This window comes from Salvia hispanica, chromosome 6 (genome assembly GCF_023119035.1).
Source record: "Salvia hispanica cultivar TCC Black 2014 chromosome 6, UniMelb_Shisp_WGS_1.0, whole genome shotgun sequence".
In the NCBI taxonomy this organism is placed as follows: Eukaryota; Viridiplantae; Streptophyta; class Magnoliopsida; order Lamiales; family Lamiaceae; genus Salvia; species Salvia hispanica.
Genome location: NC_062970.1, coordinates 1,050,548 through 1,065,605, shown reverse-complemented (window position 1 = coordinate 1,065,605; position 15,058 = coordinate 1,050,548). Strand labels below are relative to the sequence as shown.

Sequence of the window (15,058 nt, the reverse complement as noted above, 5' to 3'; positions counted from 1 at the left end):
TGAAACTGAGATGAATTGTGAGGGGTATTTAGAGATATGAAAAGGAATTAAAAAAAAAATGAAATGGCCCTTGGCAACGACTAATTGCCCAAAAAATTTAAATTCTAATTTTCAAATGGCTGATTAGCCGATTTTACAAAAATAAATAAAAATCGGCGTACGAAAAAATTAAATTAAAGGATAAAACGAAGCCCGGTCGTGGGGCTGAGCCATGTGCGTTACTGCGTGAGGCTACAAGCAAATCTCTGTTACACTGTGTGTGTGTGTGTGTTTTTTGCGCACCGTTGCTCATGCCCTTATATGCTAGACTTCATATCGTATCGAGGAAAGTTCACAAGTAAGAAGATGTCCCAAAGAGATGGAGGTCAAAATCTTTTCCAATATATAGTAAAATAAAATGTGGGACAAGTCGAGTCCCGACCCGTCAAATGATCCCATACTCTGACCCACACAGTATCTAGCTTGGACGCATGACTAATAAGAAAACACAGTACAAGAACCGTGAACATCCGATACACACACCTTTGTGTTCCAAGAAAGGAGTCCGTTTCCGCCTTGGATGATGTTGAAGTTGAAACCAGATGTGATTGCTCTCCTCTAGAACTAAAACCAAAGAAATAGATCACGAGGACCTCTTGGGAGGAGCCATGTTGTGGATGAGGGAGGTCGTCACTGCAAAAGCAAATACTTGCACCACTAGTCCTGCATCCATAGTTTGCAATACGCGTAAACAACTTATTATACTTCCACGTTGTTTTCAGCATTCTACATCACATTAAAGAAATTTACCAAGTGAAACAACACCGATATGTGAAACTTCCAGCTTTGATGTCGCCCACCGACTCAAATCTTTGATAACCTGTTCACATGCGCCATAAGTAACGTTTTTCATATATTCTGTAGAAGCTGGATACAATTTGACAAGACGATTACACTCAACGATTATTGAAATAATTATACAGAAAAGTCACATGTAATGTTCAATTTACAAGAATAATAATTTGTAATGTATTTAAGAAACCTTTCGAATTTCAACTGACAGAGGACTCAACATGTTTCCTTATGTGCATAGAGGGAAAGAGGCACCAAGATAGATTATTGAAACATTTCATAAGCCAAATACTACTTGTCATGAAAAGACTTAAGATTGTCGAGATATTATCCCTTTGTACGGAAGTGATCCAGTTATTCATGCATGGCCACAAATATAATGAAAGTGAATTTTGTGAAACTAATTGCTCAAATTCATATGGATATTAAGAATCATGATAAGTGTCTACAAATCAACTCCAAATCAGAAAAGTGACTTGAATATTAGGAGGGGGGGGGGTGTCGACTTGGCCATTTTTCATGGTTATTATACGAGTTCAGCTTCAACTGACTTTCCTCATCACCAGATAAGTTTCATGCAACTTCCTTAACAAATTGACTTGTAGAGATCTGGATTTCAAAAAGCTCAAATACCACAGGATGGCTGTACACACTTACTGCACACTTTTTTGTCTATAGACGCACCAGGAAATAACTCAAGCACAGCGGAAAAGAAAGTTTTTTTCTGTGGAGAAATGGAGTTTTGTAACTCAAGCATAACCATCAATTTTATCTGGATAGGTAGCTAGTTTCTCTTCCTAAAAGATTCATAAGCACAACATATCAACAAAGGATACAGAAGAAGATATCATACCTTAAGTGAATTTTTACTCTGAAGCACAGAGAAAACTGAGATAATAACAGCAACCGAAGATCCAAACAAGTACAGCTTCAAAAGGCTAGCTAGGCTACGCTTTCGACCTTCACAACATCAATTGAGACAAAAAAAAAATCAAAATTAGACCCCGGCATCTGCATTGGGAATTACTAACTAACAAAGGATGTTTCAGCCTACCTAATTCTCCTATCAATAGAGAAACAAAGAAAATGACACTCGAAGAGACTGAAAGCCTATCAAGAGCTCCCCCTTCCATCGTAGGCAAAAATACAACTACCGCAGCAAGCAATTGAATAAAGCCCTGCAACAAATTCAGAAATCGAAATCACAGACAAAAATAAATCCTACAAATCTACAAGAACAAGAACAGAAACAACATTAAAGAGCAAAAGATGCAATGTTGCTGACATAAATCTAATGCTAATTGAATAAGAATTGTAGGCTTATTGCTTAAGCAAATGGATTGAACAATTAGCTGCCTTGTAAAAATTATGTACTGTATTTAACCCATTAATTCTTTATGAAAAAAAAGGAGAAACACAGATACATAACTAAAATTATAAAAGGAGAAATTTTGTTTGAATTTTGGCTTCTATTTCCCCCAATTTTACTCTATAACTCAAAATTAAACAATAAAATCAGCTAAAACCATAAAACCCTGAAATTACCTGGATAAATATCAGTTTGCTGAGGCGAGATTTTCCTTCAGCTACTCTTTGGTATCCTTCAAAATCAACATAGCATCGGAGATTACTAAAATTCCACAGCAGCAAAAACGCAATTCCCAAAATTTTCGAGAAAATCAACCAGGAAAAAAGGTGAATGATTTAAAAATGTGAGCTTACTGGAATCGACGACCATTCGATATGAAAAATCAGAGCCGTCGGTCCCCGATGGCCTCCCATTAACAGATTTTCTCTGACTCATTCCTTCCCCTTTTGTGCGGTTTAACTACTCTAATTGATCTTCAACTGCAATTGAAAATATATCAAGTAATCTGTATGTATATGTGTATATATTCAAAAGCATGAATACCGTGATGAAGAGAGCTTGAAGCAGAAATCGCGCGAGGAAGAAGATCGATCTGATTCTGTGGATTTCTTCCGATTTTGATGATATAAGTGTTGCATTTTACAATTTTATTTTTATACAATTTCTTGAATTTAAGTTATTTTAATGTGATTTGTTAATTTCTATGAATAAAATCCATTTATTCAGAAATTTGATCAAATTGTGGTTCTCAAACTACGATTTAGAAAAGAAAAGAATACTTATTAAGTAATAAAATTTTAATTTTTTCAATTATCTTGTTTACATATAGAACGGCATTTTTCATTAATGTTATTATTTATTTAAAATAAAAAGGGAAAGTGAAAGAAATAAAAAGAAAAAGGGAAACAATTATTTAATTAAAACTAATTTTAAAATTGTTATTATACTACCATTTTTTTAATAAACCCAATTAACGATGTGGAAGGAGTAGTACATATATTAAATGTCATTTTTCATTTTATTTTCAGTTTGATCTATTTGTGTGGGTGGGTCACGTTACAAGTCATAACAAAGATATTTAGGGTAACGTTTCTCTAAATTAATAAAATTCCATGATCACAAAGGTATATAAAAGAAAAATGATTACAAGCTCAAGAAACGTAGTAAATCTTGTTTTTGGTGAAACATAATTTGCAAAGATGGCAATGCTACAAGCAGAGTATTGTCAGGACTCTCTCCAAGCCAAGGTGTTCTAACTTGCATACTATGATGCTTTGTCCAGAAGTTGTATCGGAGAGAGGATGTTCGCCTTGCTCGTCTCCACAATGCAACCGTTCATAACCATTTCCTCCAGCATGAAATGTGCTTTCTCCAAATGGAACATGATGTCCAGCTCACACTGCAAAAAGTCCAAATGCAGTGACGAGGAGTCGAGACAACATAATCTGCTTAGGGGGGATTATGAACTTACCACATTGCCAAAATGACGATCCATAGTTTCGACTAAGAGGTGTATAAATTCCAAAATAGCGAGTTCATTCTGCAAAAAACATAACCAAACAAGGAGATGAGTTCATTTTGATATAGTTACAAGCAAAGTTGCTCACTCACATATTAGATGTAATGTTTTACACGAGCTTAGCACCAAATTCTGTGAGCCGTCTCTAAACTTAAGGTTAATTTACTCAAGCCAGAGAAAACAGTTTCCGAAGCTTGATGGAGTTTCTCAATGTAGTTAAATACCTTTGAGCTTGTTTTGATTACTAGAAAAATGTAAACACAAAAAGACCTAGAGTAAGTAACAAGAGCAAACTAATGTACATCTCAAGTTGCATAAAGTTACTTCCACAAATCTGAGATTCCACATGTCTTTCATTGTCTATATTATTTGTTCTCTGAAGGAATAAAATGCAATAAAAATAAACAAGATACTATTGTGCTGAGGGTATAAGTTAGCCACACAACTTGACAAACACATGGTTATTCTGACATGTATCAAATGCTTCTCAAATTACATGACCTTGGTACGTGGATAAAGATCCTATGTATGAAGTCTAAGATGATGCTTCGTAATACCATCAATAGTAGTAACCACATTTGGGGCTTTCACATCATCTACATGATTACATCAGAAAGCTGTCCATAACAACCAAGAGACTTTTTCTTTCGGTACTTTATTAGCCAGTAATTGTTAGTTGATAAATAGCGTGGTGAAGAACCATAACTTTAGCTGGAAGAAATGCAATTCATGTTCTAAATCATCAACAAAGTTATATGCAGATGTTCACTCAGATATCCTAGAAGAATGAGGAAACAACCTTCATCAGATTCCACTTACTCTCCGTTTATTTTCTTTCTTTGAGAAAATAGACCACTCGATACGCAAACTACATCTCCACTAATATTCAAGTCAAACAACTCACTGTAGTCCACACACTTCATATATATTGAATTGAGCAACCATAAAATTTTAGACTTTATCTTCACATTCAGTTGCATCATATAATTCGATTCTGGAAGACAAAGGCATTACAAGCTCAAGCAAATAAAGGCTAGGCAGTAAGACTTTCTAGTAAACAGACAATAAGACTTCTTTTTATAGTTAAGAGACAGAATGGCTTACTTCTTCATTGTCTACTCCAACCAGGAAAAACAGTGATGCATATCGCCTATACACCACTTTGTAGTTCCGATGCTCAACAAATGAACACTGTTTGATACAGAAACAAAATAAGCTTGCAGCAACAGAACCCAAGTCACACACAGGAAAAAAAATTTTAAAAATTTAGAGAGAGCAAAGAGGAAGAATGAGAATAAGAAATCGAAAGAATTGTGTTTTCCTCCAATTATGCAATATCAACAACCCATGAGGGAAAATATTTATTTTTTTCTAATACAAAAATGTTCTGCAATCAGCAGGAGAATTCCAGTACATATTGAGGTAAAGAACAAGGGCAACTTCGTTAGCAGACAATGACACAAATTAATTAACAATTAACTATATCTGATGGAAAATTTTAAACTGCGAAAGTCGCATAGGAATAAATCCCTTCAGCAAAGATGAAATTTAATCCCCAGAAACAACTCTAGCCTTTAGCAAGACCCAGTAATGATGCAATAGCCACCAATCAACCTTATACTTTAACCTATCTAGATCTCCTACCAAGCTGCTTCATGGTTGAGTTTTTCAATGTATATACAATAAACAGACCTCATTCAGTTACATTAGATCGCTTAAAAATTTAAGGCAACTCAAAATGCAGCTTCATACTGATCAAGCCTCGAGAATTACATGTCAAACTAATAAAAAAAATCTTCTTTGCAACAAAATCTCCAATCACAGCCACTTAAAAATCAATTCAACCGATCAAACTTCCACCGATCGATGTGGTTTCTAACAAATCGCCTCGATCAAGCAATTTCCGGTGACATATCAATTAAAGTCAATCAAATGGCAAATTCATTAAATTCAGCTACGGTTTCACTAACTGATCGGGAAAAGGAAATCATAAACTCGGAATTGCGAAGGAATTTACCAGAATACATAATAACGATTAAAAATTCAGGAGAAAATACGAGAGAGGGATACCTGCTGCTCGTTGCGGGTGAGGCATTTGCGAACGATTTCGCCTTCGAGTGCTCGTCGCTCTTCGATGTTAAGGTATTCGTAGTACTGTGCTAGACGAGTCTGCCCTTGCTTGTTCACCATTAATACGAATCTGATCCCCATTATTGGCCTTCTCCTCTTCCAATTTCTGCAAATCTTTCTACTGCCACAGGTGAAAGAAATTTCCCAGCCAGATTTGAGCTTCCTATTTCTTCTCCATATTTTGTAATTTCGGTTTCAGCCCCTCAACTATTCATTTATTCATGTATTTACCAAATAAATCAGGAATTAGCTCATTTGGTCTTATACAATTGTTTTATACAAGTAAATATTTATAGTTTTTGTGTAGATATCCTTTTGAATAATATTTTTATGAATGAAACTTAAAATAATAAAACTAGAGGTTTATTATCTAAATACTCTATGATTATGATATTCAAAGTGAAATGTATAAATACGACGCTCTTGTCGATTAGACATGCGAGTACGAATAAAAATCTCTCTACCGTTATTATATGAAAGACTGTTTTGCTCTTTAAAATCATCAATCGTATTCCACATGTACTTTACTCGTATGAATCTTTTGATTTACAATTATGCAATTGTGAATTATTTTTTTAAAAGGCCATCATAGATGCATGTCTTAGTTGAGTTATCAATAAATTGCTCTAAAATAAAATGTAATGTATCACAACGAGAACCTGATAAAACATTTAGCTATATCAAATTTTTTTAACCAACATACGTTATAGATTATTTTTTTTAATATATAAATTGTGTAATTATAACGTGTTGGGAGAATTTAAATTGATGACCCAAATATCACATAGGCGATAACTCGATTGCCATAATGCCATGTAGACAGTAATTAATTCTTGAATCAATTTGTATCCATTACTATAGGTTAACTTGAAATTTTCATGAAATAATGATTAAATCTTTTGTAAAAATTGTGTAAGTATCCCATTTAGTGACTGAATGTATAATAATAACACTGAGATAGAATTAAATTTATTGAATAAGTTTTTTTTGTATGAATTGTCTAATTATCTGAGGTCGCACGTGTAAATCCAAGAGAGAAAGATGAACTTGTCACGTGCGGGGATCCTGATTCTCCGTCGTCGCGCTTGAGCTATTCTTCTCAAACTCTCACCATTTCTCCTTCTCTCACATCTTCACCTTTTTCGATTCCCACCGATCGAAGTCATCCCCTCTCCAAGCATGTACAGAACGGCGTCGTCTCGACTCAGGGCTATCAAGGTCTGCATTTTCATTTTCTCCCCCTCTTTTAACCCGATCACCAATTCATCAAACAATGCCCCGCATTCGCTGATTGTTTTTCGTTATGTGTTAGTTATCCCCCCCGTTCTATTGTTTAGATCTGAAAACTGCTCAGTGATGAATCACAGATGTTAATTTGTGGCTGATCGCGTTTTACTCTGAATTTGGAGATGAAAAATTCCAGCTGCCTGTAAAATTGATTGGAACTTTATGATTTGTGCTTAGTTTTAGCTCCCTTAAGCTGCTAATAGCTTGATCATGTTATATGCGCCAGATTCCTAAAACAGAATGATATTGGGAGAGAAATAGTCTTTACAATAAATTAGCTGATTCTGTTGTTAAAGTTGATTTTGTTGCCTAGTAATGGATAATTTATCTCAATAATTCAATTGCTTAGAATAAAAAGCTAATCTTCAGTTTTCTGCTGTGTCAAGTGCTGTTGGTTTTCTAGTTTTTAGAAATATGAAATTCCTTTATAGCGAAAAATTCTTATCCGACAGTGTTATATTTTCATGCACAGAGATGCTAGGATGTATTTTCAATAATATTACAGTCCTGCTGCTTCATTTTCTTTGTGTTAAGTGTTATTTAGAGGAGGTTGTTAGTACTTCCGAATCATCTACAAAGAAAATCGATGGATTTAGTTTTCGTTTTTTACATGGTAGGCCAGAACAGGGTGTAGAGGATTGGCTAGATATGCAAGTACAAGTGCTTCTGCAATTAAGTCATCTTCACTTCCACCACTAGACGTTCCACTTGAGAGTATTGTACTTCCGCCTCCGTTGCCAGACTCTGTTGAGCTTGGGAAGACCAAGATAACCACTCTTCCAAATGGCCTCAGAATTGCTTCAGAAACATCAGCGGTAGGGGTTGATACTGTGTTTATTCATCTCTATCGGGTTTTATTCATCCACCTTCCACTCCCCATCCCATTTTCTTCATTTTAAAATTCTGGTGAATGGTGATCAATTAAGCTTCTTGATCAGAGCTCTGCAGCCTCGATTGGATTATATGTCGATGCTGGATCAATCTATGAAAGTCCAGCTTCTTATGGAGCCACACATCTCCTGGAGCGTATGGCCTTTAAAACTACCTTTAATCGGAGCCACTTGCGCGTTGTGCGAGAAGTTGAGGCAATCGGTGGCAATATAACTGCATCCTCCTCTCGGGAGCGTATGAGTTACACCTTTGGTGCACTAAAAACATATGTACCTCAGATGGTTGAGCTTCTTGTTGACTGTGTTAGAAACCAAGCTTTGTTGGATTGGGAAGTTAATGAACAGGTATATTTGTTTGTCTTCTTAGGCTCACTGCCCCCTCTGTTTGGATATTGCAATTTGATACTGATATGCCCTCCACAGCTCCTCAAGATGCGTGCTGAGATTAGTGAATGCTCCAAAAACCCTCACCACCTGCTTCTGGAGGCTATTCATTCAACTGGTTACTCTGGTGCGTATGCAAATAGCCTTTTGGCTTCAGAAGCAGCAGTTAGCAGGTTGAATAGCAATGTTTTGGAGAACTTTGTTTCTGTAAGTCCTGAATATCATATTTTTTCTTCTTTCACTCCCTTTGATCGTAATTTGTTTGCATTTGATTTTATTTTTCTCTAATTGGTTTACATATCTGATTTTATGTGGTTTAGGAACATTACACTGCCCCTAGGATTGTTCTTGCTGCATCAGGTGTTGAGCATGAAAAACTGTTAGAATATGCCGAACCACTTCTATCTGATATGCCTAAAGATTCTAAGTCTGTGCCTGCAAAGCCAACATACACCGGAGGAGATTTTCGCCGTCAAGGTGATTCAGGGGTGTGTACCAGCAATATCCTGGATAACCTATGTATTTTTCATTTTTTATTTCCTGCCAAATTCTTTGACTGTCGATTTTGGAAATAAGGCTTTAATACATCATTTTGAATGCATGAGCAGTTGACTCACTTTGCTATGGCCTTTGAACTTCCCGGTGGCTGGACTAAGGAGAAGGATGCTATGACATTGACCGTTCTTAAGGTTCGCTTGCTCATTTGGACTATCCTTAATTTAACCTCAACTGCTCTTTCCTTCAGAAGAAATGGGCGATGGGATAATTCTGATTTTCATCTTGTAAGAAGACCCTTTTTGTGTTAATCTTGTAGATGCTCATGGGCGGAGGTAGATCTTTCTCAGCTGGTAGCCCTTTCTCAGCTAGTGGTCCTGGAAAGGCGGTGTACCTGACATCAGGTATTATCTGCTCTTAATACTTTGAAACTAAGTTGGGAAACTCTTGTTTAACCAAAAATCTTTAGTTGAGTCGTGTTTAAACTTTAGATGCATGTGTTGTTTAGTTACTTTGTGTGCTGAAAAAGACTCTTCTGGCAACATCTTATAATGTTATGTGTCTAGGTCAATTGAAATGCCAATAAAACACCAATAAGTTGTCTTAAATTTTTCTGTAATCACTTTTATTTCAAATAGAGTTTCATGCGTTCTCATCTTTAATGATAAGCAGGTCTCGGTCCCTTGAAAGAGCATCCTCAGATCCGATCATCTTCTGCTTTCAGCAGTATCTACAATCACACTGGACTATTTGGAATTCAAGCTACTGCTGTAAGGAATATTTTTGATTTTCGAGTCTTTTTAAGCTCTGAAGGAATATAAGAAACTGCTTTATTTGTTCAGTACTTGTATTGTGTTTTGGGTGGTAGATTTCTTGTTTCTGGTCAATTTTGAAGCTAAACTGATGAAACTACGCCTTTGAGTACAGGAAACTAAATCTGCGCCAGAGGCTATGGATATTGTCTGCAGAGAACTACTTGCTGTGACTTCTCCAGGTGATGGTGAATATCTTTCATTCAGTGGAACGAATCCCACTATTTATCAAAGCCCTTGTTTTATGATTACTGCTGATTGTGAAAGCTTTCCAGTTCATATGTTTGTTTTCTTATGCATCATGTATTCACACTGAACTTATCTTCCTTTGAGTATCGTAGTTGATAAACTAAAGCTAACTCGTGCAAAACAAGCAACAAAATCTGCCATTTTGATGAACTTGGAATCCAGAGTATGCGATCTCGCCTTGCATCAGTGCTTTTAAACCTTTCATATGGATGTGTGCCAAATTTTCAACTTATTTGTCCGGGTTATCATTGCAGGTGAACGCATCTGAAGACATCGGTAAACAAATTTTGACATATGGAGAGAGGTGTGTGTCAATTAGTAACTACAGTAGTTTCTTTCAAACTTATAGCTTGCTTCAATTCCACGAAATTGCTTGATTGTCTCTGGTTTTTTTTTTGGTTTTGTAAAACATTAAGAGTATCTCTCTCTTTATGCGCAGAAAACCCGTGGAGCAATACCTGAACGCTGTTGATCAAATCACGGCCAATGATATTGTTACCGTTGCAAAAAAGCTTTTCAGTTCTCCCCTTACATTGGCATGTTATGGCGATGGTAACTAAAATTTTCTCAATATTTCTTCTTCCTTGTATTTAAGCATTCGATATATCTCATGCCCTCCTCGTATATGCAGTGCATCACCTTCCATGCTACGATGCTGTTAGCAAAAGGTTCAGCCGCATTTAAGTCACCCTTGTTAATGCTGAGATCAGAGAACTGATCGGAGAAGCTCCCCCTTGTCCCCGGTTTCTGGTGGCGTTTTTTGAAGACGAAGAACGGCCTTACCATATAAGAGAAAATAAGGATGCTTTGCTGAAACAATAATTGGCGTACATATTTGCATAAATCACTGTTGTTCCTGATTCATTATACTACATGATTTGTAGTTTACATAGAAAATTTATGATTTTGAGTGATTGATCTCTCATTGTCTTAACTTGTCATATGGAATAAACATTTATATAATACAATTAAGTAATTGTATTTTTCTGGATATTGGCATTGCATCATATTTGATGAGGCATAACAATCAATGTAGCATCCAATAAAACATCGTATTCAACATTTACAACCAGTGATCAAATAAATAAATGAATGAAAAATCAATATGAAAGAACAAAAAGAATCTATACAATTTGAGTATGTGTGACATCATTTCAAGAAAAAAAATCCTTTCTCACCAAAGAATCAATGAATACAAAATAAACCTCCAAAAAACCTACTCCTCACTCACAAGTCTTCATTGTGCGAACCGTTTGAAGAATAAAAAGACTATTTTGTCCTCCACACACAATCTTTTTTTTTCTCTCTACGAATATTATTTTCTGCGTCCGACACTGTACTCAAAGGAACAAATCATCGCCGTCGCCACTAAACTCCTTCCTTAGCTTGTGCGAGAATAGGCGGCAAGCGTCCACGCTGAGGTCCACTGCGGCCGAGAGCGCGACGAATAGAGCGGCATCGGCCATGCACGTGACGTGGTGCGCGGCCACTTGAACCGCCGGTTTACTGACCCTCCCTTCCCCTTCGACGGTCGACCCCATCACGAACCCTCTCACGGGCGACATCGCGCTCAGGGCGCAGTCCTTGCTCGAGTCGTCGATGCAGAACCCGCCGCCCTTCTTCGCGCTCATCGTCCCCTGGGCGATGGGGATCCCGCCGGTCTCGGCCACGAGCTCAAACTTGTAGCCGAGGCCGTCGGTGGCCCCCCTCTCGCGCCACGCCTCGAGGCGGCCCCACGGCTTCCAGCTGCTGATCGAGACCCCGTTCGGCCGCAGGATCAGCCACGCCCCGGGATTCGAGCGGGAGACGCGGTCGGACCCTGCGGACGGGACGAACGGGGTGATCATGGAAGCGGCCGCCACGGCCGAGCCCGAGAGGTCGTAGACTATGATCATCCACCCTTTGCGCTCTCTGCCTACTCTGTCTTTGTGGCCAGAGAGGGTTCTTCTCAGCCACCCTCTGTTGTTGTTAATGTTGAAATCAGTTGGAAGCGATCTGTTGAAATTTAATTTCCACACAATGATTGCAACTGTTAGTACCGGCTTTCGGAACGAAAAAGGCGCACACAAACGAACGCAACGATACACAATAAATGAAGCAACTGCTAATTTGTGATCCTTATCCTGTCCTTAAGGATCACAAATTAGCAATTGCAAATCTTACGTGCCTGGCCCCAATGAGTCAGACAATAATATTATTTTCTGCGTCCGCTGCTGACGACAAACCCAAGTCATATAAAATGTACACTAGTTAGATAATAATAAATGCATATGAAGGTAAAATAGTTAAAAGAAGATTGAGTTTAGGACAAGATCTTTGCACATGGAAAAAGAGAATCGACGGTGGTTGCATATTAAGACAGTTAATTAACTAACCACAAGCCTTTAATTTTTGTCTGTTTGACCACACATTTATCAGATCCCAACAGCAAATTAATTAGCAGATTTAGCGATGAAGCAAGCTTCAGAATCTTCATTAAAACTAGTAGCACCACTCTTTTTTTTATTAATCGATTTTGTCTGTCTTCCATAAACCAAATTCATATATATATTTGAAACTTTTAGATACATAAAAAGTAGCTAATGTGATGCATAGCTAACAGTATATCTAAATAAAAAGTAGACAATTAAATCTATCTATCCAATTTTCAGTCATTTTATCTTAACATTTGAAATTTTTATCAAATCTATCTCTAACATTTAATAATTGTATCAGCACTGCTTCAATTTTGTCAAGTTTCCAATTCTATCATTTTATTCTTTAATCCTATCACAAACTCTTCAGTTTTAGTCAATTTTTATCATCGAAAAATCGAGATAAAATTGATAAAAATTTCAAAGCTTAAGAAATAATTAAAAAATCATTAAAATTCCAGAAATATATTCTCTGTGTTAACACAATCCCTTACTAAATCATGAACATTTATTCTCACCAAAAAAAATATGAATATTCACTCTAATTTTTCAATAATGCTACTCCCTCCGTCCACGAATAAGAGTCCCGTTTTAGGGACCTCACATTCCACTAACTCATTCCACTAACTCATTCCACTCGCATATAATTTAAAACTAATATATACAAGTGTGAACAATCCAATAAGCTTTTTCCACCCACTTTTCTTAACATTTCTTAAAATCGTAATGCCGCCATTTAGAAAATGAGACTCTTAATCGTGGACGGGGGGAGAATTTAACACAAAAAAGTACTCCCTCCGTCCCAGATAATTCGGGTCACTTTGGCCTAGACACGGAGTTTTAAGCAATTGTAATGAAAAGTGAGTTAAAAAAGTTAGTGGAATGTGAGTCCTACTTAAATATATTAGTTTTATAATAAAATGTGAGTATGAATGAGTCAGTGTAATATGGGATCCACTACCAAAAATGATAAAAGTGAAATGGACAAATTATGTGGAGCGGAATAGAAATGAAAAAGCTGTGAGAGGAATTATCCGAGGGGACGGAGGGAGTAATTAAAGTGGGACCACGAACATTTCTTGAAAAATAAGGAAATAAAAAGAAATTCCAGATAGGATTATACTAATAATAACTGCCAGAGAGGCATGCAACGGCAGCGGGTCCCACAAACACACAACACGGCCCACGTTAGCAGACTTAATCTCTAAAACAGAAAAAGTGCGCCGGAGGTGCGTACTACGTACCGTGATCTGTTGCTCCGGTCCGCCGTGAACTTGCAGCTGAAAACCGGCTGGCGAATATTCCCCTGAATCTGGAACACCACCGGGCTGCACTCCGGTTCGCCCCCGAACTGGAACACGTACCTCGGGTCCGGCTCGGAGCGGACCGCGACGTGCAGCCGGGCCTCCCCGCCCCCGCCGAGCTTCATCCACCCGCCGTGGTGCGCGCACGCGCGCCCCTGCGCGTGGGTCAAGTCGACGGGGAGCCGCAGCGTCCCCAGCAGCTTCCCGCTGGCGACGCCGCACGTGCGGCCCGTGCGCCCCGCGAAGACCCTGATCTTCAGGGCCAGCACGGGCCTGCCGCACGCCAGGAGGCCCCGCAGGGCCTCCGGCCCGATGTCGAACGACGCTGCCGCCGCGCCGGAGAATGTCTCCGGCGCGGCGGCGGCGGCGGCGGCGGCGGAGGAGGTGATGAGGGGGGGGGGGAATGGTGGGAGGGGAAGTTTTTGATTTTGAGGGTGGCGTAGCATGGGGTGGAGGAGGGGTGGATGCCGGAGCCGGAGGGGCGGGCGGCGGCGGCGAGCTGGAGGGCGAGGGATTCCACGGTTAGGCGGACGAAGGGGCATGGATCCATGGCTGGAAAATTGTGTGTGTTTTTTTGGTGAGGTTTCGGAGAAATTTATGAATGTGTGTGTGTTTTTTTTTCTTTTTATGTGTGTATGAAATGGGATGTGTGAAAGTGGAATAGTTATAGGCTTGAGAAGGGATGCAACTAGAAATGATCATTTTCGATATCTCGGCACGATATGTATAGAGTGAGTCCACTTGTGATATCGTGTTAGTTTATTACTCTTTCTGTCCCAGATAATTTGGGACACTTTGACTCGGCACGGATTTTAAGAAATGTAATGGAAAGTGAGTTGAAAAAGTTGGTGGAATATGGATCCTACTTTTAAAGTACTCCCTCCGTCCCCGAATACTTGACACGGTTTGACCCGGCACGGGTTTTAAGAAATGTAATGGAATGTGTGTTGAAAAAGTTGGTGGGATGTGGGTCCTACTTTTAAAGTATTAGTTTTTTAATAAATGTGAGTAGGAATGAGTTAGTGGAATATGGGGTCCACTACCAAAAATGGAAAAAGTGAACTGTGTTAAGTATTCGGGGACGGACCGAAATGGCAAACTGTGTCAAGTATTCGGGGACAAAGGGAGTATTAGTTTTATAATAAAATGTGAGTAGGAATGAGTTAGTGGAATATGAGATCCACTACCAAAAATGGTAAAAGTGAAGTGAGACCAATTATGTGGGACGGTCCGAAATAGAATACTGGGTCGAATTATCTGGGACAGAGGGAGTAATTGGGAGTATTTAATTTGTACTATTGTTAGTGAGGGTTTTTACTATTGGTGGAATCTTGGAGATTGAGTTACTTTTTAAAGTTTTATTCTAGGCTTTTT

At 38.3% G+C, this 15,058-nt stretch overlaps 3 protein-coding genes and 1 pseudogene across 4 annotated transcripts; 1 reads left to right on the top strand and 3 right to left on the bottom strand.

Annotated features, from left to right (window-relative positions):
• Positions 1-359: 359 nt before the first annotated feature.
• Positions 360-2,876, bottom strand: LOC125196789. Its single transcript, XM_048095413.1, has 7 exons — positions 2,744-2,876; positions 2,554-2,679; positions 2,377-2,432; positions 1,886-2,009; positions 1,685-1,791; positions 790-859; positions 360-702 (listed from the first exon to the last, which is right to left on the bottom strand). The coding sequence occupies exons 2-7, from the start codon at positions 2,633-2,635 to the stop codon at positions 623-625; spliced, it is 519 nt and encodes a 172-aa protein (XP_047951370.1). The 5' UTR covers positions 2,636-2,679; positions 2,744-2,876; the 3' UTR covers positions 360-622.
• A 401-nt stretch (positions 2,877-3,277) lies between these two features.
• LOC125193365 (AP-4 complex subunit sigma) lies at positions 3,278-6,006 on the bottom strand. The gene is made up of 4 exons (XM_048091136.1): positions 5,790-6,006; positions 4,824-4,910; positions 3,672-3,740; positions 3,278-3,599 (listed from the first exon to the last, which is right to left on the bottom strand). Exons 1-4 carry the CDS (start codon positions 5,928-5,930, stop codon positions 3,465-3,467), a joined length of 432 nt encoding a protein of 143 aa, XP_047947093.1. The 5' UTR covers positions 5,931-6,006; the 3' UTR covers positions 3,278-3,464.
• Positions 6,007-6,881: 875 nt separating this feature from the next.
• Positions 6,882-10,957, top strand: LOC125196087 (mitochondrial-processing peptidase subunit alpha-like). Of its 2 annotated transcripts, none has more exons than XM_048094454.1 (13): positions 6,882-7,067; positions 7,754-7,951; positions 8,075-8,371; positions 8,450-8,617; positions 8,731-8,898; positions 9,019-9,099; positions 9,225-9,309; positions 9,578-9,675; positions 9,833-9,905; positions 10,059-10,129; positions 10,221-10,270; positions 10,406-10,518; positions 10,598-10,957. In XM_048094454.1, the coding sequence occupies exons 1-13, from the start codon at positions 7,029-7,031 to the stop codon at positions 10,648-10,650; spliced, it is 1,494 nt and encodes a 497-aa protein (XP_047950411.1). In that variant the 5' UTR covers positions 6,882-7,028; the 3' UTR covers positions 10,651-10,957. The 2 variants fall into 2 exon arrangements, with proteins under 2 accessions (XP_047950411.1, XP_047950412.1); XM_048094455.1 differs by having other exon boundaries at positions 6,884-7,067; positions 9,833-9,899.
• A 115-nt stretch (positions 10,958-11,072) lies between these two features.
• Positions 11,073-14,359, bottom strand: LOC125196088 (annotated as a pseudogene).
• Positions 14,360-15,058: the final 699 nt, after the last annotated feature.

Excerpts from the sequence above, each read along its gene's own strand:
- LOC125196789 (XM_048095413.1), bottom strand. The coding sequence starts at position 2,635 with ATGAGTCAGAGAAAATCTGTTAATGGGAGGCCATCGGGGACCGACGGC. Across the intron at positions 1,792-1,885 it reads TCTATTGATAGGAGAATTAG|GTCGAAAGCGTAGCCTAGCT; the intron begins GTAGGCTGAAAC and ends GATGTTGTGAAG. Across the intron at positions 703-789 it reads TATCGGTGTTGTTTCACTTG|GACTAGTGGTGCAAGTATTT; the intron begins GTAAATTTCTTT and ends CTATGGATGCAG.
- LOC125193365 (XM_048091136.1), bottom strand. The coding sequence starts at position 5,930 with ATGGGGATCAGATTCGTATTAATGGTGAACAAGCAAGGGCAGACTCGT. Across the intron at positions 3,741-4,823 it reads TTGGAGTAGACAATGAAGAA|AATGAACTCGCTATTTTGGA; the intron begins GTAAGCCATTCT and ends TGTTTTTTGCAG. Across the intron at positions 3,600-3,671 it reads ATCGTCATTTTGGCAATGTG|TGTGAGCTGGACATCATGTT; the intron begins GTAAGTTCATAA and ends GACTTTTTGCAG.
- LOC125196087 (XM_048094454.1), top strand. The coding sequence starts at position 7,029 with ATGTACAGAACGGCGTCGTCTCGACTCAGGGCTATCAAG. Across the intron at positions 9,100-9,224 it reads TGACATTGACCGTTCTTAAG|ATGCTCATGGGCGGAGGTAG; the intron begins GTTCGCTTGCTC and ends TTAATCTTGTAG. Across the intron at positions 10,271-10,405 it reads ATTTTGACATATGGAGAGAG|AAAACCCGTGGAGCAATACC; the intron begins GTGTGTGTCAAT and ends CTTTATGCGCAG.